Source organism: Actinia tenebrosa, unplaced genomic scaffold, assembly GCF_029948245.1.
Source record: "Actinia tenebrosa isolate PJP-AT-01 unplaced genomic scaffold, QUT_ActTen_1.0 PGA_scaffold9__36_contigs__length_13948895, whole genome shotgun sequence".
NCBI lineage: Eukaryota > Metazoa > Cnidaria > Anthozoa > Actiniaria > Actiniidae > Actinia > Actinia tenebrosa.
In genome coordinates, this window is record NW_028292586.1 from 925,138 (window position 1) to 949,074 (window position 23,937).

General features: G+C 38.2%; 1 protein-coding gene and 1 long non-coding RNA gene across 2 annotated transcripts; one reads left to right on the top strand and one right to left on the bottom strand.

Moving 5' to 3' along the window:
* Nucleotides 1-112: 112 nt before the first annotated feature.
* Nucleotides 113-15,133, top strand: LOC148904443 (uncharacterized). The gene is made up of 10 exons (XM_089025111.1): nt 113-795; nt 927-978; nt 5,639-5,758; nt 5,997-6,296; nt 7,101-7,220; nt 7,340-7,453; nt 8,643-8,762; nt 12,278-12,313; nt 12,864-14,704; nt 14,836-15,133. The coding sequence occupies exons 1-9, from the start codon at nt 742-744 to the stop codon at nt 12,980-12,982; spliced, it is 1,035 nt and encodes a 344-aa protein (XP_088881237.1). The 5' UTR covers nt 113-741; the 3' UTR covers nt 12,983-14,704; nt 14,836-15,133.
* Nucleotides 7,656-7,978, bottom strand: LOC148904444 (uncharacterized). The gene is made up of 2 exons (XR_016118876.1): nt 7,884-7,978; nt 7,656-7,811 (listed from the first exon to the last, which is right to left on the bottom strand). It is a non-coding gene; the product is annotated as an uncharacterized LOC148904444 (long non-coding RNA).
* Nucleotides 15,134-23,937: the final 8,804 nt, after the last annotated feature.

Consider the following 23,937-nt stretch of genomic DNA (forward strand, 5'->3'; position numbering starts at 1 on the left):
CAATAATTGCCAAATTTTACTCCTTGGAAAAACAATAAATTTGTCAATTATCGTATTCTTATTTGTAATACATTTATAACTTCACTATTATTGCTAATATTTTTTACTTTAATTCATTGCACATTTGATGACATTATTGCATGGAATTTGCGCTATACAAGAAATAAAGTTAAAAGGTTAAAAGGTTCAAAATCGACCAAAACTATGGGGTATAGTTCATGCCGTTGTTGCTCCAAAATGACAAATGATGATGGTGAGTGATGATGACCATGGTGGTGATGTTGATGATGATAATGATGATGATGATGGTGGTGGTGATGATGATGATGATGGTGAGTGATGATGACCATGGTGGTGGTGCTGATAATGATGTTGGTGGTAATGTTGTTGATAATGATGATAATAGTGATAATGTTGATGCGTGATGGCCATGGTCAAGATGCTGCTCATGGTCATAATGATGGTGATGAAAATGCACAATAAGACTTTGCAAGTGCAGCTTCCCCCAGTTTCAAACCAGAAGAGAAACAGGGTGATAAAAATGCTCATGAGGTATATTTAGAGCGTTTTTCATTCGAATAGAGGTTCGCCATCACGTGATGGCAGCCATGATGCCGTGATGGCTGCCTCCTGTCATGGCTGCCATCACTTGATGGTGCAAAGCCTCTATTTCTTTTTAAAATCTAGACTTGTACCCGTGTAACAGTGGTAACCCTTGTTATAACGGAGGCACCTGTTACAATGGTAATAATGGCACGTATACGTATGGATACACTGGGCAACAATGTAAAACGAGTAAGTAACAGTGAAGCAAAAGACCATTGCATAAGCCTGGCGAACCTTAGCCTGACAAGCCTGTGCTTGTACTTACTTTTATTGATTTTGTTCATCCATTTTGCTGCTTTGCCATTTTGTTCTATGCTTAGATTCCACTGTACCTTGTACCCAAACTCAAAGACTACACAAGGGATCCACCAGGTATACATGCTGGCTCATTCTCTTTAGTATTATTACTTTTATCATTAAGAACATTTATTTGGAATCAAGAGTAGTATAGTGGTAGTGCACTCGCCACTCACCTCTGGGGTCCTGGCTTTGATTCCTGGACTCGGCATCACATGTGAGTAAAGTTTGGTAGGTCCTTGATTTTTCTGTTGCACGAGGCTAAAATCTTGTTATTCAGAAAGTTTAACTTTTTTGGAAGTGGAGATGGCCGATGAAAGTGGAATCAAAATGTTAACCCAAAGCAAAAATGTTATTCGAAAATGAGGTTTAGGCCTTCATTTGCTTATTTTCCATATATTTTCTATAAAAAAAAGCCTGACAAAGCAACATTCTAACACAAATGCAACAAAACATCTTTGTACAATTGAAAATACCGCTTCAAACAGGCATTTTATCATAGTACATCAGTTTCTAACTGTTTAAAAAAGGTTTTGAGTGTTAACCCAAAACGAAAATTGGGATCAAAACTCATACGAAAGTCTAGTTTTTGGCGATTTTTGCCAATATTGCTCATTATTGAAAATTTTTTCTCTTAATAGTAAGATTGTTTCTATGCAATCGAGTCGATTAGTTATAAGCTCAAGTGCGAGTCTCCTTGAATCTTGGACGGGAAATTCCCAGATCTATGCAGATAGTTTAGGTGTGGATTGCTGTGTTTGTTTTGCCTGTCAACTCATCCATCAATCTAATATTGTACACGTTTTCCACAAATTTCTATCAAATATTCGAAGTATAAATTTTTTACTACAAGCTATGCGATGTACTTTCATACTTCCTTAAATCCTGTAGGTATAGGCCAAATGCAAAACTCAAACCGATGTGAGGCTTAAGGTGGCTGGACCTCACGCTTGACCGCTACCTTCCACATTAATTCAATCTTTATGTGACTTATGTGTAAAAAAGATTTGCAATTAGATAAAATACGTTTATGCACCAGCGTTCCAAACGTGGAAGGTAGCGGTCAAGGGAGGGAGAGGGGGGTTCAGCCACCTTAAGTTGTGAACAAAGGGATCTGGCGTGATTCAAAGCAATCTGGCGTAATTCAAAAGTCACGAATCACGCCAGATCCCTTTGTTCACAGCTAAGCCTCACATCGGTGCAAGTTTTGCATTTGGTCTATCTTAGGAAGTGGCAAAAATTTTGAAATGGAAACGCTTCGATGAACGATCCCGATACACATCATTTATGACTTACCCAATGAAGCCTTTTCTACTCTATCTGAACACTTTTTTCTCATTTTCTTCCAGAAATAGTAGATTACCAATGAGCAAATCTTGTGACTTGCTGTTTTATTTTGGCATAATTTTTCCTTAGAGTAATTTTTATCTCAAAATGATCAAGACAAGTTGAATCGGTCTATTTGGTCTACATAAAAAAAAAATGTCTTCTTGAACAATCTTGATATTCAGGTTTATGTCTCTATAAATATAAATATGTGTACAAATATTATAAAACACTTTGATTGAAAAGACACTGACATTGACATTGAGCAGCGTTTTTTGTGGGAGGACGTCGCGGTTAAAGCCTCGGCAGGACCAACACTCAAGGTTTTAAAATATCTGAGGAGAAGGTGCTGCCTTTGTAATTACATCTACAAATGGTTAGACCTTCAAGTGGCTCGGATGAAAACTTAAGGTATTAGGATACGAAAAATGACGAATTGCTCGAAAAAAAATTTTTTTTTCTTATTTCGTAACTTTAAACTTTTGTCTTTCATATGTTAGTGAAACTTCTTGCAATTTTTGATTGGAAAAGCCAGAATGTTGAGACAAATCGAAATCGTGACTTTATCAAACCGAAAATGTCCCGTCGCTTGCAATAACGTTGAGTCCAAATGCTCCTTTGTCCTTGCAAAACAGAAACATAGGCCCCGTTTACACCATAGTTAATAGTTAATATTAACTACATTTACACGGAGCCGGATATTTTTGTAAACGCATATTTTTTTATCCGTTTAGGCCTACCGTTTATACGGAGACGGTCTTTAGCCGGCTATTTCCGAAAACGCTTTTCAAAGCGAATATTTTGCAAAACGCTGGCTATGCGTTTCCGTGTAAACACTCGAAGCCGGATATTTTCGTAAACGCTGACGTCACTAAACAAAGGAAATCGCATGCTCATTTAGCTCCTATGAGCGCTTTCGAGTCGATGGAGCGTTTATATCTATATTCTTTATTCTGTTTACATTCTTTACTGGCACACTGTCTAAAGCTCGTCAATGAAAAAAAAAATTACGAAATTATATTTCACAAACAAAGACACAACCGAAACCTTGAAACCTGTTTTGACCTGTTCATGTGGTTGACGAATGAAAATGAACCTTTGAAAGATGTGACGATCAATAAAAGTTCTGGAACAACATAACCTCCCATCAGACTTGCAGCTCTTCCAAGAGGTGTACAGCATATACTTGAGCTAAATCTGAGTCGTCAGACATGAAGGCATTTTTCTTCTTGGTTGGCGTCCTGCTCGTTGTGTTCTTTGCTGGTGAAGTTCAGTCATCAGGTATAGTCATTTATATAATCACCCTATTATGATTTTCTAGTCTACTTCAAGCCAAAAGTCATGATAATATTTTTTGTGAATTCAAAGACAATCATCAGTGATCATTTGAAATGATAAATGTTTTCCTCCAGTTTTCAAGCAACCGTACCGAACATTTTGCGATGGCCGTTTAACTAATTTTCCTTCAGTTGGATTATTATGAAATTCACATAAATATTTTACTGAGGTTGACGTTTATGATGATGTAAAATTTAAATAAATTCACGTTAAGATAGCGGCAACACAATAAACAAATTTTGGCTTTAACGTGGTGTCATAAAAAAAAAAAATTCAAAAAACTGTTATAAGAAAAGCTCTTTACCAAAATAATTTTGTATTTTCGATGTTTGGTTTTAGGCCATGTCCACACTATGCTTTTAAAAAATAGAGTCAAAATTTGAGGGTTTTGCCCTGTTGAAGCTCAAAATGTATATGGTTCTTCAATAAAATCTTGTAGATTTTTCAGCGGTTTTGAGCGCGCGCAAATCGTGGGCTCAAATCGAACGTTCAAAAGTAGGCAGCCACCTTAATTAATTTCTAAACAATCCTTCAGAATATTTGACATACCTAACATTCCACCAGTCATCGCCATAACCTCCAACTAGACGATGTAGGCAGCGTTGACTGGGATACCTGGAAGGGGGGAGTGGAGGACCCGGTTTCAACATGCATGGAGTATTTAGTTGGTTGAGCTTCCACAAATACTGATAAAGTAGTAGTGATAAATAACTCAATTTGGAACTGCAATCCCAGTTCCGGTCCGGATTTTGGCATACGTAATTAGGTTGTTGTTCGAGCGTAAACGTGCACATTTGCACGGGCATTGTATGGCTCGCTTAAAAATCAAAATGCTTCATTTAAAACGTAAATGCGGGCTAATATTTGCTCCAGACCTCTCTCATAATTGCTTTACATTTTTTAATTTTATGATTTATCGATATTTTTTGATGAATTTTTTTGAAAAAAAATTAAAGGAGATCATAACGCTTCGAACGGCAAAGATCTTGGACCCTGGAATGTGCTTAGCAAATTATTTATTTTGCTTCTTAAATCAAATAGAATCTTAAGATAACTATTTCTATGTACCTCATGTTCCTTTGTGAGTAGACTTTGAAGCCAAAACAGTTAATATAAATACATAAATGTAGGCTATAAGAATATCTATGTCATGCTGAATGAATTTGCAGTATCGCTTATCATATAAATTCTGACTTTTGAAACCGTGTTCTCCTTATCGATCTTCGCTCGTTCGTGCAGAAAATACTGCTCGAGTAGATGAATCATGAAGAGTAAACCAAAACAAGCTATTGCTCATGAAGTTCATTGAAAATTCTTAGAAACAATCGCTTCGAAACCATTGACAACAGATCTGCAAAAAACACGTTGATTATATATAAATCGGCGAAACGTTTTTGGTTATTACTCAAACGCGAATGTAATTTATTACTTAAATATACAGAGTAACAGAAAATTGACCGCCAATCAACCAATTAGCAAATAAAATAGTGACAAGTATTTTTGTAGATGTGTTATTGACATGGCCATTGCGCGTGCGCAATCCTTTCTGCGCGCGCGTTCTAATGCTGATGACGTCATTCAATGTATGGACATTTTTTAAACACCGTCACCCCGGGCTTCATTAAATATACAAATTTTGTGTTTGACTGGTTCATACAAACAGTTTTTAAAAAGAATTATTATTATACTCAAGGTTTCCACATTGTTTATTGTAAATCTGATGTCTCATAATGGCTAGTGTTTGGTATCAAAAATTAAAACAAATACACTCAAAAGCCTGCGGTGACGTCACAGTCAGCAATGTAATGGAAGTATAAACCTTCATAACTTAAAGACGCAACATTCAAATGAAGAAATATTTCACCATTCCACTATTCACTTTATGCAGAATCAAATACGGGGCTAGGTGCACTTTAATTTGGCTTAATATTTTCCAAGTCCAGCTGATTCCATGAAACTCAAGAAAAGAATTTTATTTCCATGTGCTCTGAGATGGAAAACCGCTGACTTTTCGATAGTACTTTATATACTTTTTCTATCATTAGAAATCACACATTCATTTTTAATCTAGACATGTACCCGTGTAACAGTCGTAACCCTTGTCGTAATAATGGTACTTGTAGCAATGGTTGTAATGGAAGATATTACTGCTCCTGTCCTAATGGATACAGCGGTAGTCATTGTGAAATAGGTATGTAACAGTCAAGTAATAGACCATTGTGTTTAATACCAAAGCAAATGACGAAATGACGAATCTGAAAATGAGATCTTTTGATTCAACATTCTTTCAATGAAAGCCCGACTATAATGCTTTCAATACCTATATTGTTTTAAACTTTTAAATAGAATAGAATAGATGCTTTATTTAAACACGGTAGACTCTTCAGGATTTACAATTAGTATAATACTTTTATATATTTTTATGTTAGGTGAGGTGCGCATTCAAGGAGGAGGGTCCTCAGGTCGATTACAAGTTCTTCATGATGGACAATGGGGTACAGTGTGTGATGATTACTGGTCCATGACCAACACCCACGTGGTTTGCCGCCAGCTTGGATTTGATGATGCCCTTTCTTATCATATCAGTGGAGGAGGAACAGGACCGATATGGCTTGATAATGTACAATGTTCTGGCAGCGAGAGTGCTATTCATCAGTGTATACATAATGGGTGGGGAAATAGCAACTGTGGTCATGGTGAAGACGTCTTTGTATCCTGCTATCGTGATGGTAAACAATAACCTATTGAAACATTATTGTTACAGCTTTAATAAGAGGAATTGCATGATAAGGATGTTGATGATGTTTTATTTGATTAATAATGATAAACTATATTTCAATAGGGAACATTTAACAATTTACACTGATAAACTTATAGTCCTCAATGATGATTAAAATTAGATAAGATCCATTACATACATGGTGTACTATATATACATTAAAAACCAATCATCAGTGATACGTTGAAATTAAGCAGGTTTATCGTGGACTATTAAGCGTCTTTTAACGTATTTCTAGGAATCTTTCTTAGCATTCGACAACATCGTAGACTGCGTGACGTTATAAACCTGTTTTTACATTAAACATGTAACGATCGAATATTAAAGCTTTTTAAAATCATTTATGTGTCAAAAGCAATAACTTTACTAATTTGAAAATATTTTAACAAAGAATGCAGAAACTACACCGTGCTGAACACAGCAAACCGAGCAGCAAGTTTTCGTGCTGAGTTTTGTTGCGTTGAGCATTTGACTTGGTCTTGATCGACGTTCAAGAGATTGCTGATCTTTATCTTTGATGACATTTTCCTCGATGTCATCATTAGAAAAACATTATGATGCTGAAATACCATATTTTTCAAATCAATTTATTCAATTTGGCTTAATATTTTCCAATTCCAGCTGATTCCATGAAACTCAGAGAAAAGACTTTTATTTCCATATGCTCTGAGATGGAAAACCGCTGACTTTTCGGCCGTACTTTATATATATTTTTCTTCTATCATTAGAAATCACACATTCATTTTTAATCTAGACATGTACCCGTGTAACAGTCGTAACCCTTGTCGTAATAATGGTACTTGTAACAATGGTAATAATGGCACGTACACCTGTTCCTGTCCTTTTGGATACACTGGTCAAGAATGTCAGACTTGTAAGTAACAGTCAAGCAATAGACCATTTTACGCTGCTATTGATCCCTAACATCATTAGACCAACTTAAAGGGAATGCTACTATTTTAACATGAGAAATCCTATTCATCTTGAATCTAGACATGTCGTGTAGCAGTAGCCCTTGTCGTAACGGAGGCACTTGTTTCAATGGTAATAATAGCACGTACACCTGTTCCTGTCCTTCTGGATACACTGGACAACAATGTCAGACTTGTAAGTAACAGTACAAGCAATAGAACATTGTATTTTACGCTGCTACTGATCCCAAAAATCATTAGACCAGTTTAAAGGGAATGCTACTATTTTAACATGAGTAATCCTATTCCTTTTGAATCTAGACATGCCGTGTAATAGTAACCCTTGTCGTAACGGAGGCACTTGTTACAATGGTAATAATGGCACTGTAGCTGCAGAATACTTGTGACACTCGCCTTTATTTCCCAAAATACACGTTGATTACACTTCGTTTAACTGATTGAACTCTCCGATCTTAACGCAGCGATTGAAATTATTCTTTAACAGTTCTAGCATGAATAAACCGTAAAATGAGATGATAAGCGACGGTTCACAACTAGAAATAGAAAAGAAACATATTAATTGGCGATATTCCGTGATATGAAGAAATGAAATGCAATAAACTTACAATTTTGTTCTTCTGCTATAGCTACACGGCTCTGTAACATAAAACTATAGGACGCGTGTGTGGATCTCCGCCCTAGTCCTCCTCCGTGGCTTTTGGCCGCGACAGGCACGTACAACTGTTCCTGTTCTTCTGGATACACTGGGCAACAATGTGAAACGAGTAAGTAACAGTCAAGCAATAGACCATTGTATTTTACGCTATTACTTATGCACAATATCATTAGACCAGTTTAAAGTGAATGCTACTATTTTGATATGAGTAATCCTATTCCTTTTGAATCTAGACATGGCGTGTAGCAGTAGCCCTTGTCGTAACGGAGGCACTTGCTACAATGGTAAGAATAGCACGTACAACTGTTCCTGTTCTTCTGGATACACTGGGCAACAATGTGAAACGAGTAAGTAACAGTCAAGCAGTAGACCATTGTATTTTACGCTGTTACTTATGCACAATATCATTAGACCAGTTTAAAGTGAATGCTACTATTTTGATATGAGTAATCCTATTCCTTTTGAATCTAGACATGGCGTGTAGCAGTAGCCCTTGTCGTAACGGAGGCACTTGCTACAATGGTAAGAATAGCACGTACAACTGTTCCTGTTCTTCTGGATACACTGTGCATCAATGTGAAACGAGTAAGTAACAGTCAAGGAATAGACCATTGTATTTTACGCTGATACTGATCCCCAAAATTGTAAGCCCAGTTTAAAGGGAATGCTGCTATTCTCATATGAGAAATCTTATTCCTTTTGAATCTAGACATGTACCCGTGTAACAGTAGTAACTCTTGTCGTAACGGAGGCACTTGTTACAATGGTAATAATGGCACGTACACCTGTTCCTGTTCTTCTGGATACACTGGTCAACAATGTGAAACGAGTAAGTAATTCACACAGACACAGACACAGACACAGACACAGACACAGACACAGACACAGACACAGACACAGACACAGACACAGACACAGACACAGACACAGACACAGACACAGACACAGACACAGACACAGACACAGACACAGACACAGACACAGACACAGACACAGACACAGACACAGACACAGACACAGACACAGACACAGACACAGACATAATTTAATACCATCTAATGGTAATATTAATCATATATATAAATGGCATCTTCGTTATGTATACATATAGATACAATATACCATAGTTAAACTATGAATATACATCCCTCTATATATATACATGTATATCACTTACTGATTTTCTAATTAAATAACAAAAAATATTAATTAACTATATAATGTTAAATATAGAGGATATTACATGGGCGTGGGGAGATATTTTCAAGATAAACTTAATAAGATTTTATTATTATAAAAAGTTTTTTTATTATAAACTAATAGCTTAAATACACATAGTAACGATACGACATTAGGTGTTACCCTCTAGATGTTTACATACATATTACTTACAGTATAGGAGGGTAACACTAGGGTAACACTACTATGATGAGATTTATACGGTTTCTATAGAATTTAAACTTGTCATAGTAATAGCTAGATTTATTTTTCATGAATTTTCTATAAGGATTATTTTTTATCCTAATGGAAGTTCTGATACCTTTGGTTATCCAAGGTTTTGATTGCTGATTAATTTCCCTTTTACTAAGCCTTTTCAGTGGAAGGTGTTGGGCAACTACATTTGATATTTTTTGGTAAAAACTATCAAACATGTCGGATACACTATCACAGTGTGATAAATTATCCCAATTAATAGATGCTATCTTCAATTAGGCTACGTTAGCTATAGTTGGAATAATTTCTTTTAACAAATTCAATATTCTTAGGTACATAATGTAGCTTTTTTATTATAAGGAAATTTGGTAAGTGGTGAGTGAAATCATAACAAATGTTACCACTTATGGTATGATGAGATAATGAATTAAAGAAAAGGTTATCTATGAGAGTTGCAAAGTGATCAGTAATTCTAGTAGGCTGAAGAATATGAGGGCTAAAGAATCAAGATTCAAGGGTGTGAAGAAAGTCATCAGTATCTGTATGATAATCTGACTTTAACAAATCAATGTTGAAATCGCCCATTATTATGCAATACTTATATTCTCATTATTCATTTTTTTCACTATATTGTCTAAATAATCAAGAAAAGCATCAATGTTACCGTGTGGATGTCGATAGATTACACCACATATAATGATATATATATTTAGGCACTGCCTTAAAGCGGAGCTCCCGATACGGAAGTCACAGGGAGAACAATTTGAATGAAACTGAAAGGTGAAAATAAGATCGGGGAAAAAATCTTCAATTATTTTTTATTCGAAATGATGATAATTTCTCCCATAATAAAAACCATGCAGTGAAATCGAATCGAAATGCACTACATCGTTTTTTGTTTTTTTTTTTGTTTTTTTGCGCGAGTATACTCTCCAACTTAGGAATTTTGTACACAACTTACCACCACCCCCAGGGGCTAGTTTTGTTCTTGGAAGATTCTTCGACAAAAAGTTTTCCAAGGCCTACAGTTTTAGGCTTTGAATCTCTTTTACTTAAAGAAAAACGAAAGCTAACTACAGATAATCCAATACAATATCAAGTTTAGTGAAATTTACCTCGGAAGTCTTTCATTGAAATCGAAAATCTGGAGATTTAGGACAAATCAAGACCAAAAAACAGACTTGAAAACTGGTTAAGGTGAGCAAAAAATGAGGTTTACTTAATAGGTCTTTTACAGTTTTCAAAAACCAGAGCTTACATTCATTTAAACAATTGACAAGAACAACTGAGACAAAATAAAAAATAATGCAAAAGGCAATGCAAAATACAAAATGACTCATTTCTTTGGCAGTAAATTGGCGTTTGTAAATGTTTTTGAATATTTTTTAGCTTTTTAGAGTGAAAGTCTAGTAGGTCTTTATACAATAACATCTTTCAACAACACAAATTTAAGCTCATTTTTATAATCATACTTGCTCGAACAGCTTAATAAACAGTTGAATATTGGGTAAAAATTTACATTTCATTTAATGATTAAATAAATTATCTGTAGAAAGAAATAAAATTATTGAATGAAAGTCTTCTTTGTTTTGCCGATTGGACCCCGCGATAGGAGGCGAACAAAGCCTTTTCTTGAACGAAAAACATACGATAGCTGGTTAAAAACAACCGAATTGTTAAAGATTTACAAAGCTAAATAAAGGACGAATATTTGTTGTAATATGCTCTTCATGTTATATTTCCTCCAGCATTAAAATAAATTAAGCTTATCTATATAAATATAAAAAGTTTTGAGAGAAAGTCTTTTATTTGTCGATTCGTCGAGAAAAATGCTTGTCAAAAAAAAAAAAATATATATATATATATATATACGATTGTTTGCTAAAAAACACACACCTGAATTCTTGAAGAACACTTCTTGATCCATCTTTGACTACATGAAAGTTTTTTTTAAATTGTTTTTGGTCTATAATTTGTCCTAAAGCGATTTTTTTCTGTGCATTTGAGAGCCGCATTTGTGAGTAGTTTTGCTTTGACATCAAGCGGGATTCCTGTGTTGTGTACAGGGACGGACGGACGGACGGACGGAAGTGACGTCAGCCAAGCCATGAAAAATCAACTCGATGGTTTACCTTTTTTTTTAAGTATGGGGCTCCGCTATAATGTTGAAGATTATTTTTGAATTCAAACCATAAAGCTTCAGAATCAGAAGTGGTATCTTTCTCCGAACCACGCGCGGTCCTGCCTGGGAAATATTCACCACGTTTAAACTATAATTTATGATAAACCTCATGATTTTAGATATCTGCAGATTTTAATTTTGATATACACTCAATTGAAGAATCGTTGTCGGGTTTAGAAACATAGAACATAGGAGCTGAGACCGAAATGGCACATGGCAAGTACGTTAATTAGATGCATGCTGTGACCGGCGACCCGTGGCATCATCCACTATTTTTAATACGCGTTTGGCATTCTGAACCGACTGCATTGATGGCGCAAATGAATAAATTATAATAGAATTATGTCATTTCCAATGTGCCATTTTGGTCTCAGCTTTTATGTTCTATGTTTCTGAACGCGACAACGATTCTTCAATTGAGTGTATGTTAAGCCTGGTTCAAACTAGTAGCATCTTAATTGGAATAGAAAGCGAAATACGCAGGCTCAGTATAACATTTATCACTTCGGTGTGAAAAACGACAAGCACTGTTAATGACCAGTACTCTACTGAGTCTGCTTATGTTGCTTCTGACTCCGATTACGACGCTAGTGTGAAACAGGCTTAACATCTAAGTTTCGTAATATTGGTTTCATTAGCGGCCATGTTCGGTTTTTCCTTTTATTCTTGTGGGAAGTGATACGTATTCTTTAGTCATATCTTTAATCAACAAGCTCTTTTTTACTCAGGACAGACAGGAGCTGCCAAACAGCAGGACGGAGAAGGTAAGCACACTTTCATCGAAAAATATATATATTGGAAACAATTCCTAAGGACGTTCAAGGGCAAATGCGAAGGAACTATTTGTAGCTAATAATCTGTGTTCATAACGACGTAGTAGTAATGATAAAAAGGTAAATTATACACCGTGAAAAGATGAAAAAACTTACTGACGTTTCGGACGCTAGTCCTTCGTCAGAGTAAAAGAACTATTACTCCGACGAAGGACTAGCGTCCGAAACGTTAGTAACGTTAGTTTTTTCATCTTTTCACGGTGTATAATTTAACTTTTTATCATTACTGTTTCACTAGTTTTTAGCTAGTTATTATCTGTGTTCATAACGGTTTTTTTCTTTGAGGCATTAAGATTAATATTCTTTTTTTAATGGGAAAAGCAAATTACATCATTACTGTCACTTTTTACGTCGTTCTTTTAAGGTCGAGATGAAACAGAAAATGTCATCACGATGAGCGGGCGCACACTAAGTGTCCAAGGGGGGGGTCTTAACTTGACCAAGGAATGATTTTAGTTCTAATCGATTTTTCATTCCCCAGAAATATCGAGTTCTCTCATAGTTATCCTTGGTGTAGCCGTAGCTCTTGTTGCAGTCACACTGTTAGTGCTCATTCTCATCGTTGTGTTGTTGGTTATGAGGCTCCATTTATCTTCTTGACGAGGAACGTCCTCCGCAATATATTTCCCTCCTGGCATAAACGTAAAATACATCATATTCTTGCCTAAAAAATGAAAGCAAAACTGGTATACCGTGTAAAAAAGATGCAGCTTGATAGACTGACCGTTTATTACGTCATAGGAGGGGGAGGGGGGACGGGTGGTAATTTTAGAGGGGGTACACTTTTTGCAATTTCAAAATACTGGCTCTGAACTGAGTTTTCTAAATAAGGAAGAAGAGAGGGTATATTTTAAATTGAGATATATAGGGGGTACAAATTGTACGGTTTCTTTTTTTCAGAAAACCGCCGACCCCCTGCCCCCTGCGACACAATAAACGATCGGTCCTTTAACGCTTAAAGATAATGATCTATTTTGCATCTTTCATAAATGTTGCGTAGTAATTAGGTGTGAAAATTAAATGGTCCAAAATCGACCAATACCATAGGTTGTAGTCCAAGCTTTTGCACAAAAATAACCTTATTTTGCACTCTTTATAATTTAATTTAATTTTTGTAGTATTTTAGGTTTTTTACAATAATACAATAATTTAATAATAATTTAATGAGTATATGTAATAGGACTCCATGCTGTCCAATTAAGAAATAATTGGACGAGAAAAATTCCGAGGACTTCCAAAATTGGATGAGGCCGTAGGCCAATTTGGCAGTCTGAGGAATTTTTCGAGTCTAATTATTTCTTGATTGGGGAGCATGAAATCCTATAGCTGCCTAACTAATCCCATATTAACAAGACCTGTCCAATTAAGAAAATAATTGGAGAGTTACCTATATGAGATTAATGACAAGCTGTATAATAATACTAATAATTTAATACAATAATTGCTAAATTTTACTCCTTGGAAAAATTAACATTAAATTTGGCAATTATCGTATTCTTATTTGTAATACATTTATAACTTCACTATTATTTCTAATATTTTTTACTTTAATTCATTGCACATTTGATGACATTATTGCATGGAATTTGCGCTATATAAGAAATAAAGTTTATTTCAAAAGGTGCTAAAAAGGTTCAAAATCGACCAAAACTATGAGGTATAGTTCATGCCGTTGTTGCTCCAAAATGACAAATGATGATGGTGAGTGATGATGACCATGGTGGTGATGTTGATGATGATAATGATGATGATGGTGGTGGTGATGATGATGATGGTGATGATGGTGAGTGATGATGACCATGGTGGTGATGTTGATGATGATAATGATGATGATGGTGGTGGTGATGATGATGATGATGGTGAGTGATGATGACCATGGTGGTGGTGCTGATAATGATGTTGGTGGTAATGTTGTTGATAATGATGATAATAGTGATAATGTTGATGCGTGATGGCCATGGTCAAGATGCTGCTCATGGTCATAATGATGGTGATGAAAATGCACAATAAGACTTTGCAAGTGCAGCTTCCCCCAGTTTCAAACCAGAAGAGAAACAGGGTGATAAAAATGCTCATGAGGTATATTTAGAGCGTTTTTCATTCGAATAGAGGTTCGCCATCACGTGATGGCAGCCATGATGCCGTGATGGCTGCCTCCTGTCATGGCTGCCATCACTTGATGGTGCAAAGCCTCTATTTCTTTTTAAAATCTAGACTTGTACCCGTGTAACAGTGGTAACCCTTGTTATAACGGAGGCACCTGTTACAATGGTAATAATGGCACGTATACGTATGGATACACTGGGCAACAATGTAAAACGAGTAAGTAACAGTGAAGCAAAAGACCATTGCATAAGCCTGGCGAACCTTAGCCTGACAAGCCTGTGCTTGTACTTACTTTTATTGATTTTGTTCATCCATTTTGCTGCTTTGCCATTTTGTTCTATGCTTAGATTCCACTGTACCTTGTACCCAAACTCAAAGACTACACAAGGGATCCACCAGGTATACATGCTGGCTCATTCTCTTTAGTATTATTACTTTTATCATTAAGAACATTTATTTGGAATCAAGAGTAGTATAGTGGTAGTGCACTCGCCACTCACCTCTGGGGTCCTGGCTTTGATTCCTGGACTCGGCATCACATGTGAGTAAAGTTTGGTAGGTCCTTGATTTTTCTGTTGCACGAGGCTAAAATCTTGTTATTCAGAAAGTTTAACTTTTTTGGAAGTGGAGATGGCCGATGAAAGTGGAATCAAAATGTTAACCCAAAGCAAAAATGTTATTCGAAAATGAGGTTTAGGCCTTCATTTGCTTATTTTCCATATATTTTCTATAAAAAAAAGCCTGACAAAGCAACATTCTAACACAAATGCAACAAAACATCTTTGTACAATTGAAAATACCGCTTCAAACAGGCATTTTATCATAGTACATCAGTTTCTAACTGTTTAAAAAAGGTTTTGAGTGTTAACCCAAAACGAAAATTGGGATCAAAACTCATACGAAAGTCTAGTTTTTGGCGATTTTTGCCAATATTGCTCATTATTGAAAATTTTTTCTCTTAATAGTAAGATTGTTTCTATGCAATCGAGTCGATTAGTTATAAGCTCAAGTGCGAGTCTCCTTGAATCTTGGACGGGAAATTCCCAGATCTATGCAGATAGTTTAGGTGTGGATTGCTGTGTTTGTTTTGCCTGTCAACTCATCCATCAATCTAATATTGTACACGTTTTCCACAAATTTCTATCAAATATTCGAAGTATAAATTTTTTACTACAAGCTATGCGATGTACTTTCATACTTCCTTAAATCCTGTAGGTATAGGCCAAATGCAAAACTCAAACCGATGTGAGGCTTAAGGTGGCTGGACCTCACGCTTGACCGCTACCTTCCACATTAATTCAATCTTTATGTGACTTATGTGTAAAAAAGATTTGCAATTAGATAAAATACGTTTATGCACCAGCGTTCCAAACGTGGAAGGTAGCGGTCAAGGGAGGGAGAGGGGGGTTCAGCCACCTTAAGTTGTGAACAAAGGGATCTGGCGTGATTCAAAGCAATCTGGCGTAATTCAAAAGTCACGAATCACGCCAGATCCCTTTGTTCACAGCTAAGCCTCACATCGGTGCAAGTTTTGCATTTGGTCTATCTTAGGAAGTGGCAAAAATTTTGAAATGGAAACGCTTCGATGAACGATCCCGATACACATCATTTATGACTTACCCAATGAAGCCTTTTCTACTCTATCTGAACACTTTTTTCTCATTTTCTTCCAGAAATAGTAGATTACCAATGAGCAAATCTTGTGACTTGCTGTTTTATTTTGGCATAATTTTTCCTTAGAGTAATTTTTATCTCAAAATGATCAAGACAAGTTGAATCGGTCTATTTGGTCTACATAAAAAAAAAATGTCTTCTTGAACAATCTTGATATTCAGGTTTATGTCTCTATAAATATAAATATGTGTACAAATATTATAAAACACTTTGATTGAAAAGACACTGACATTGACATTGAGCAGCGTTTTTTGTGGGAGGACGTCGCGGTTAAAGCCTCGGCAGGACCAACACTCAAGGTTTTAAAATATCTGAGGAGAAGGTGCTGCCTTTGTAATTACATCTACAAATGGTTAGACCTTCAAGTGGCTCGGATGAAAACTTAAGGTATTAGGATACGAAAAATGACGAATTGCTCGAAAAAAAATTTTTTTTTCTTATTTCGTAACTTTAAACTTTTGTCTTTCATATGTTAGTGAAACTTCTTGCAATTTTTGATTGGAAAAGCCAGAATGTTGAGACAAATCGAAATCGTGACTTTATCAAACCGAAAATGTCCCGTCGCTTGCAATAACGTTGAGTCCAAATGCTCCTTTGTCCTTGCAAAACAGAAACATAGGCCCCGTTTACACCATAGTTAATAGTTAATATTAACTACATTTACACGGAGCCGGATATTTTTGTAAACGCATATTTTTTTATCCGTTTAGGCCTACCGTTTATACGGAGACGGTCTTTAGCCGGCTATTTCCGAAAACGCTTTTCAAAGCGAATATTTTGCAAAACGCTGGCTATGCGTTTCCGTGTAAACACTCGAAGCCGGATATTTTCGTAAACGCTGACGTCACTAAACAAAGGAAATCGCATGCTCATTTAGCTCCTATGAGCGCTTTCGAGTCGATGGAGCGTTTATATCTATATTCTTTATTCTGTTTACATTCTTTACTGGCACACTGTCTAAAGCTCGTCAATGAAAAAAAAAATTACGAAATTATATTTCACAAACAAAGACACAACCGAAACCTTGAAACCTGTTTTGACCTGTTCATGTGGTTGACGAATGAAAATGAACCTTTGAAAGATGTGACGATCAATAAAAGTTCTGGAACAACATAACCTCCCATCAGACTTGCAGCTCTTCCAAGAGGTGTACAGCATATACTTGAGCTAAATCTGAGTCGTCAGACATGAAGGCATTTTTCTTCTTGGTTGGCGTCCTGCTCGTTGTGTTCTTTGCTGGTGAAGTTCAGTCATCAGGTATAGTCATTTATATAATCACCCTATTATGATTTTCTAGTCTACTTCAAGCCAAAAGTCATGATAATATTTTTTGTGAATTCAAAGACAATCATCAGTGATCATTTGAAATGATAAATGTTTTCCTCCAGTTTTCAAGCAACCGTACCGAACATTTTGCGATGGCCGTTTAACTAATTTTCCTTCAGTTGGATTATTATGAAATTCACATAAATATTTTACTGAGGTTGACGTTTATGATGATGTAAAATTTAAATAAATTCACGTTAAGATAGCGGCAACACAATAAACAAATTTTGGCTTTAACGTGGTGTCATAAAAAAAAAAAAATTCAAAAAACTGTTATAAGAAAAGCTCTTTACCAAAATAATTTTGTATTTTCGATGTTTGGTTTTAGGCCATGTCCACACTATGCTTTTAAAAAATAGAGTCAAAATTTGAGGGTTTTGCCCTGTTGAAGCTCAAAATGTATATGGTTCTTCAATAAAATCTTGTAGATTTTTCAGCGGTTTTGAGCGCGCGCAAATCGTGGGCTCAAATCGAACGTTCAAAAGTAGGCAGCCACCTTAATTAATTTCTAAACAATCCTTCAGAATATTTGACATACCTAACATTCCACCAGTCATCGCCATAACCTCCAACTAGACGATGTAGGCAGCGTTGACTGGGATACCTGGAAGGGGGGAGTGGAGGACCCGGTTTCAACATGCATGGAGTATTTAGTTGGTTGAGCTTCCACAAATACTGATAAAGTAGTAGTGATAAATAACTCAATTTGGAACTGCAATCCCAGTTCCGGTCCGGATTTTGGCATACGTAATTAGGTTGTTGTTCGAGCGTAAACGTGCACATTTGCACGGGCATTGTATGGCTCGCTTAAAAATCAAAATGCTTCATTTAAAACGTAAATGCGGGCTAATATTTGCTCCAGACCTCTCTCATAATAGTAGTATAGGGAATGGGGGTTCCAGCGCAATCTCAACACGGGCAAGACCCGTGTCAAAAATCCACCTACGGAAACAACCCACTCCAAGTGTGGTTGGGGGCAACAGCGCAAATATGTTAGTCTATATATGGAGTGCGAAGAATGTAAGAGAACTTTTAAGAAAGAAGCGGATTTGAAAAAGCATTTGAAAATGAAGACGAAGTGTATGAGCAGTTATGATTGTGGATGTGGTAAGAAGTTTGAGACTAAGGTTAAATTGTTTTGGCATTGTCAGGACTGTGAGTACGACTACGACGACTTAAAAAGTGCTTGGTATTAGGTATAAAATATTTCCTATTATATAGATGGAATCCCAAAGCAACTTCAGCACGGTGTCAATACCCGGTAACGGTGAGATTGACGTTAGACAGTTTTGGCGTCAGTCAGAAAGGAAGGTTAAAAGGACTCTCCGAAAAGGTATAGAAGAATTAGGAGCCCTGAAAGCGAGCATAATGGTAGAAGTAAGTTTGTCAAAAGACGAGGTAATGACGACAGCAATGTTGCGATCAAAGTCGTTAGTGATATTAGAATCCACGAATCTGGATAGGTCACTCAGTGAAGCCTTAGAAGCGATAATGGAGTCGCTATCTAACTACACGAAAGAAGGATCGGGTTGGACAGTAGAGGAGGTTGAAGGAATAGAGATAAGTATAGCCAGGTACGTACCCATACGAGGGGGGAGTTACGTACCGCTACCAACGTGGGTAGAAAGGAAGAAGGCTATTGTAAACGTGAAGAATGAAGACAATCGATGCTTTATGTGGGCAATCAGGTCTGCACTGTATCCAGCAGAGAAGGATCCCTGTAGGACAAGTAAGTATCCCACAGACGATTTAGAGTGGGATGGTGTGGAATTTCCCATGCAGTTGATAGACATCCCCATATTTGAGGAAATAAACGATCTAGCAATTAACGTTTACGGAGTCAGAGAGCAGACGATAGTACCGTTAGTTCTGTCAAAAAGTAAAGGAGAGCGCGTACATTTATTCTACCACGGCGGACACTACTCATGGGTTAAACACATTAGCAGACTATTCTACAGACATACTAAGCACAAAGGTAAAAAGTACTTCTGCGACTGCTGCTTGCTGTCATTTACATCCTTAAATACCCTAAAGAAACACGATGAGATCTGCCGCGGAGTCGAAGAAGTGGCGCAACGGATCCAGATGCCCACCAACAAAGAGCTTTCATACGCAGACCATCAAAAGCAGATGCAAGTGCCTTACGTGATATATGCAGACTTCGAAGCGTTGATAACTAAGGAAGAGCAGAAACGTGGCGCCACGAATAAGGTAGGATTACACGAGATCTGCTCCTTTGGTTACATAGTAGTCAGATCAGACGGTAAAGCAAACCCTCCTGTGATTTACCGAGGTAAGAACGCAGCTAATGAGTTTCTAGAAGCATTGCGAGAAGAGGAGGGGGAGATTAGAGAACAATTAAGACGTCCAAAGAAGATGGAATTTACCAAAGAGAACCAGGAGGCTTTTAACAAGGCAAAAAAATGCCACATTTGTCAACATACGCTTCTTCAGTTTGGAAGACGAGCCAAGAAAGCGTGGGATGAAGATGGAAAGTATCTAGGAGAAGCTCATTTTAAATGCGGGAAGTATGCTAAGAAAGGTGAGAAGCCGGGAAAGCCCTCCACGCACTGCATTCACTGCCACAAAGCATTTGTTGAGGATTTCTATATGGATAAGGTTAGAGATCACTGCCACATCACGGGTAAATACAGAGGAGCGGCTCATTGGAAATGTAATATAAACTTCAAAGTAAATCCAGACATGGAGATTCCGGTGTTCTTTCACAACCTCCGCGGTTACGACTCCCATTTGCTACTACAAGGAACAGACGGCTCCGACGTCAAATGCATACCCAACAACAAAGAAAGGTACATGTCCGTAACTGTGGGCAAGCTAAAGTTCTTAGATTCGCAGCAGTTTATGGCGGACTCCTTAGCAAACCTCGTAAAGTATAACACCAACTTTCCCATTTCCAGTCAATACGGCGCGGAAAGGAAAGGAGTCTACCCATACGAATACATGGACTCCTGGGATCGATTCAAAGAACCCCTACCACCCAAAGATCGCTTCTACAGCACCCTAAACGAGTCTGGTATAAAGGATGAGGAGTACCAGCATGCGTTAGACGTGTGGGAAAAGTACTCCTGTGAGAACATGGGTGACTACCACGACATCTACCTAAGGTCTGACGTAGTGCTGCTCGCAGATGTTTTCCAAAGCTTCAGAAAGATGGCTATGGAATATTACGGATTGGATCCCGCTAATTTCTACACGGCTCCTGGGCTCAGCTGGAGTGCTTTGTTAAAGAAGACAAATGCGCAGTTGGATCTCCTAACGGAGTACGACATGTATCGGTTTATGGAAGACGGTATTCGTGGCGGCGTATGCGGACCCAGCCGACGTTACGCCCGCGCAAACAACCCCTTAGTAGAGCACGACCCAGAGAAACCAACCACATACATTTACTACCTGGATGCGAATAACCTTTATGGTTGGGCAATGTCACAGTACCTACCTGTGAGAGACTTCGAATGGGATCCAGTGAAGCCGATAGACTTCTACATGCAGGTAGGAAAGGAGGAAGACAAGGGTTACGTCTTAGAAGTGGATCTGGAGTACCCAGAGCACTTACACGACGCACACAATGAGTTCCCATTAGCACCAGAAGCGATAGAGATACCATTTAAGCAGCTAAGTCCGCTGCAAAAGCAAATGTGCCCTGGTTACAAACCGTACAGGAAACTAACTATGAACCTGATGGATAAGAAGAAGTATGTGGTACATTACCGCAACCTGCAGTTCTACGTGCGACACGGAATGCGCGTAGAGAAGATCCACAGAGCCCTAAAATTCACGCAGGAACCCTGGATGCGCCCCTACATTGACTTTAACACGCAAAAGCGTACCGCAGCGAAAAATGACTTCGAGAAAAACCTCTTCAAACTGATGAACAACAGCGTGTTCGGAAAGACAATGGAGAACATCCGCAAGCGCGTAAGCGTAAAAATAGTCAGCACCAAAGAGGAAGCAGAAGCATACGTGTCACAGCCAGGCTTCGTTAGATACGTAGAAATGCTGAACTTCTACGTGATTCACATGAAAAGGGCAAACCTCTTACTAAACAAGCCCGTTTACACAGGCTTTACGGTGCTGGATCTATCGAAGCTGCTTATGTACGAGTTCTACTACGATAAGCTTAAGCCAAAGTACGGAGACCGCTGTCGCCTCCTGTACACAGACACCGACTCCCTAATTCTAGAAGTGCAAACGGAAGACGTTTACAAAGACTGCCTCCCCGACATAGACGAGTACGACACCAGCGGTTACCCGAAGGAGCACTTCCTTTACTCTGCGAAGAATAAGAAGGTAATTGGGAAGATGAAAGACGAAATGTTAGGAAAACCCATAGTAGAGTACGTGGGTCTGAAACCAAAGATGTACAGCGTGCTAAAGTTAGACGGCGTAGAAAAGAAAGCTAAAGGCGTAAAAAAGTACGTGGTTAAGAAGGACATTACGCACGAGTCCTACCTCAACGTATTACGAACACGCAAGGAACAGCGGCATAAGATGAACAGCCTGCGCAGCTATGGTCATCAGATACATAACGTCACGCAGGAGAAGGTGTCACTGTCTGCATTTGACGGTAAGCGATGGATGTGTGATGACGGAGTGCATACGATAGCATTCGGACATCACACGATAAGCAGTTCTTCTTTGACGAACCCACGCGTGGGACCATCATGAAGATAATACAAGATGGGCTGACCCTTCTTAGCTATCGCACTTCGGATCTGGTAAGTTTCCAAAGACCAATTAGGATCCGTAGCTCTTTTGGATCCTCCTTCTAATTCACCCGGCTCATAGAGATATCGAACCGTGACATTACCTAATTTCTTTTCATGGGGGAAGACCGCCCTCGAACTTCTGACGTAGGACTTGTGTTCCACGTGTTTCTTTTTTATGGCATCCTTGGGTTTTATTCCCGTAGCCCTGGCCGCCTCGTTGTTCAAAGCCACGATGACCTGGGGGAGCCTCTGAGTCCATTCCCTGTTGCGTTTGGAGGGATCTTCCAGCTCTTTCCAATACTGGTACCCAAAGAGGCGCTCGGCCAAGGTCTTGTTGAATCTTTCGACGATGCTCTGACCCCTGTGGTACTCTGCTTTAGCTCTCCTAATCTTAGTGCTGTGGTCTTTCATGGTCTTAGTAACCACGCCCATGAACTCTGTCCCCGCATCCACTTGCAGCAGCTTAGGCCATTTCAAGACGCGCTTATAAATCCTACCTAGGGCTTCTGCGACTTCCCCAGAATCCTTGCTGGTTATAGGTTCGGCGTCCTTGTATCTGCTTGCGATATCGACTACGGTCAAAGCGTACCTATAGGTCTTCTTTCTCACCTTATCGTGCGGCAAGAAAAGCAAATCCGCCTGATGAACTTCATTGGGGGTATTTACGGTGAAGCTGGGCCTGGGAATGTACTTAGGCACGGGAAGATAAACCTGCCAGAGGGTTTGTTTTTTCAACCAGTTCTTAGCCGTTTCGTCTGATACCCTGGCCGCGGTCGCGAGTTTCTTGATAGCTGACACTCCTCTCCAATAGCCTTCCGGCCCATAGTAAATCCTTTTAAGTTTGTCCTCTACGCGGCCCATTATATGAATTCCAAAACAAGATTGATCTTACGTCCGTTAAAATCCACCGTCTTTCCGTCCACTTTAATGGTAATGTTTATGCTTTCTACCAAATTAGATAAGTCATAGCTCAAAGAAATGGGAGTGTATTCTACTGGGTCAAATGGATTACCTTTGGGTAGAAACTTGGACATAAGAGAAGACTTTTCTCCATTGTTGTAACTATGGACCAAGTCGCAATAGACTTCATAAGAGGATGCGACTTTCCATTTCACATCATATGTACTGCCGCTATTTATCGTGGTACTAGTAAGGCCCAGGAGTTCTACCAATGAACTGTCCTTTAGATTGGCGCTCCCATTATTTTTCTTGAATGTCATTTCATGGGGCAATCCTGTGGTAAGAGTATATCCATGCTTTGCTAGCTCCTTAGCCAGTGTTATGGGGGTGTAATGGGAATCTGGTATTTTTGGTTTGGTACCGGAAGTTCCGATGACAAAGCCATTAATTAAATTATACCAAGAATTGTACAAAGAGCAACTAACCAGCCGAACCCTTTCCGCGCGGATGGGAGGATTCAGATAAGTAGTAAAGTTATTCTTGTCGCTTTCCAAAAAGACGATCATTATATTAGATACGCCAAGGCCACGCCTCCCGCCAGCCCTGCGACTCCTACAAAGACCAATTCATTGTCTTTTTGTTTCTTAGAAGGCTGGTAGTAATTCTTGAACTGAGGCTTTTTCATTCTAAAGTCGGGGTGTGCTTGCGCATAAAGTTTGAAGGCGTAGTCTGTGTTTTCGAAGTTCTTGTCTGCCTGCATCTTGTCTTGGTAGTTCTTATCCAACCAATCCCTGTAAGCTTGTCTTTTTTCATTCCAAGCTG

What these genes read in the sequence shown, in the direction of transcription:
- LOC148904443 (XM_089025111.1), top strand. Translation starts at nt 742, where the DNA reads ATGGTAATAATGGCACGTATACGTATGGATACACTGGGCAACAATGTA. An exon ending in TGGACAACAATGTCAGACTT is followed by an intron (nt 7,454 to 8,642) that starts GTAAGTAACAGT and finishes TTTTGAATCTAG; the next exon opens with ACATGTACCCGTGTAACAGT. An exon ending in TGGTCAACAATGTGAAACGA is followed by an intron (nt 8,763 to 12,277) that starts GTAAGTAATTCA and finishes TTTTTTACTCAG; the next exon opens with GACAGACAGGAGCTGCCAAA.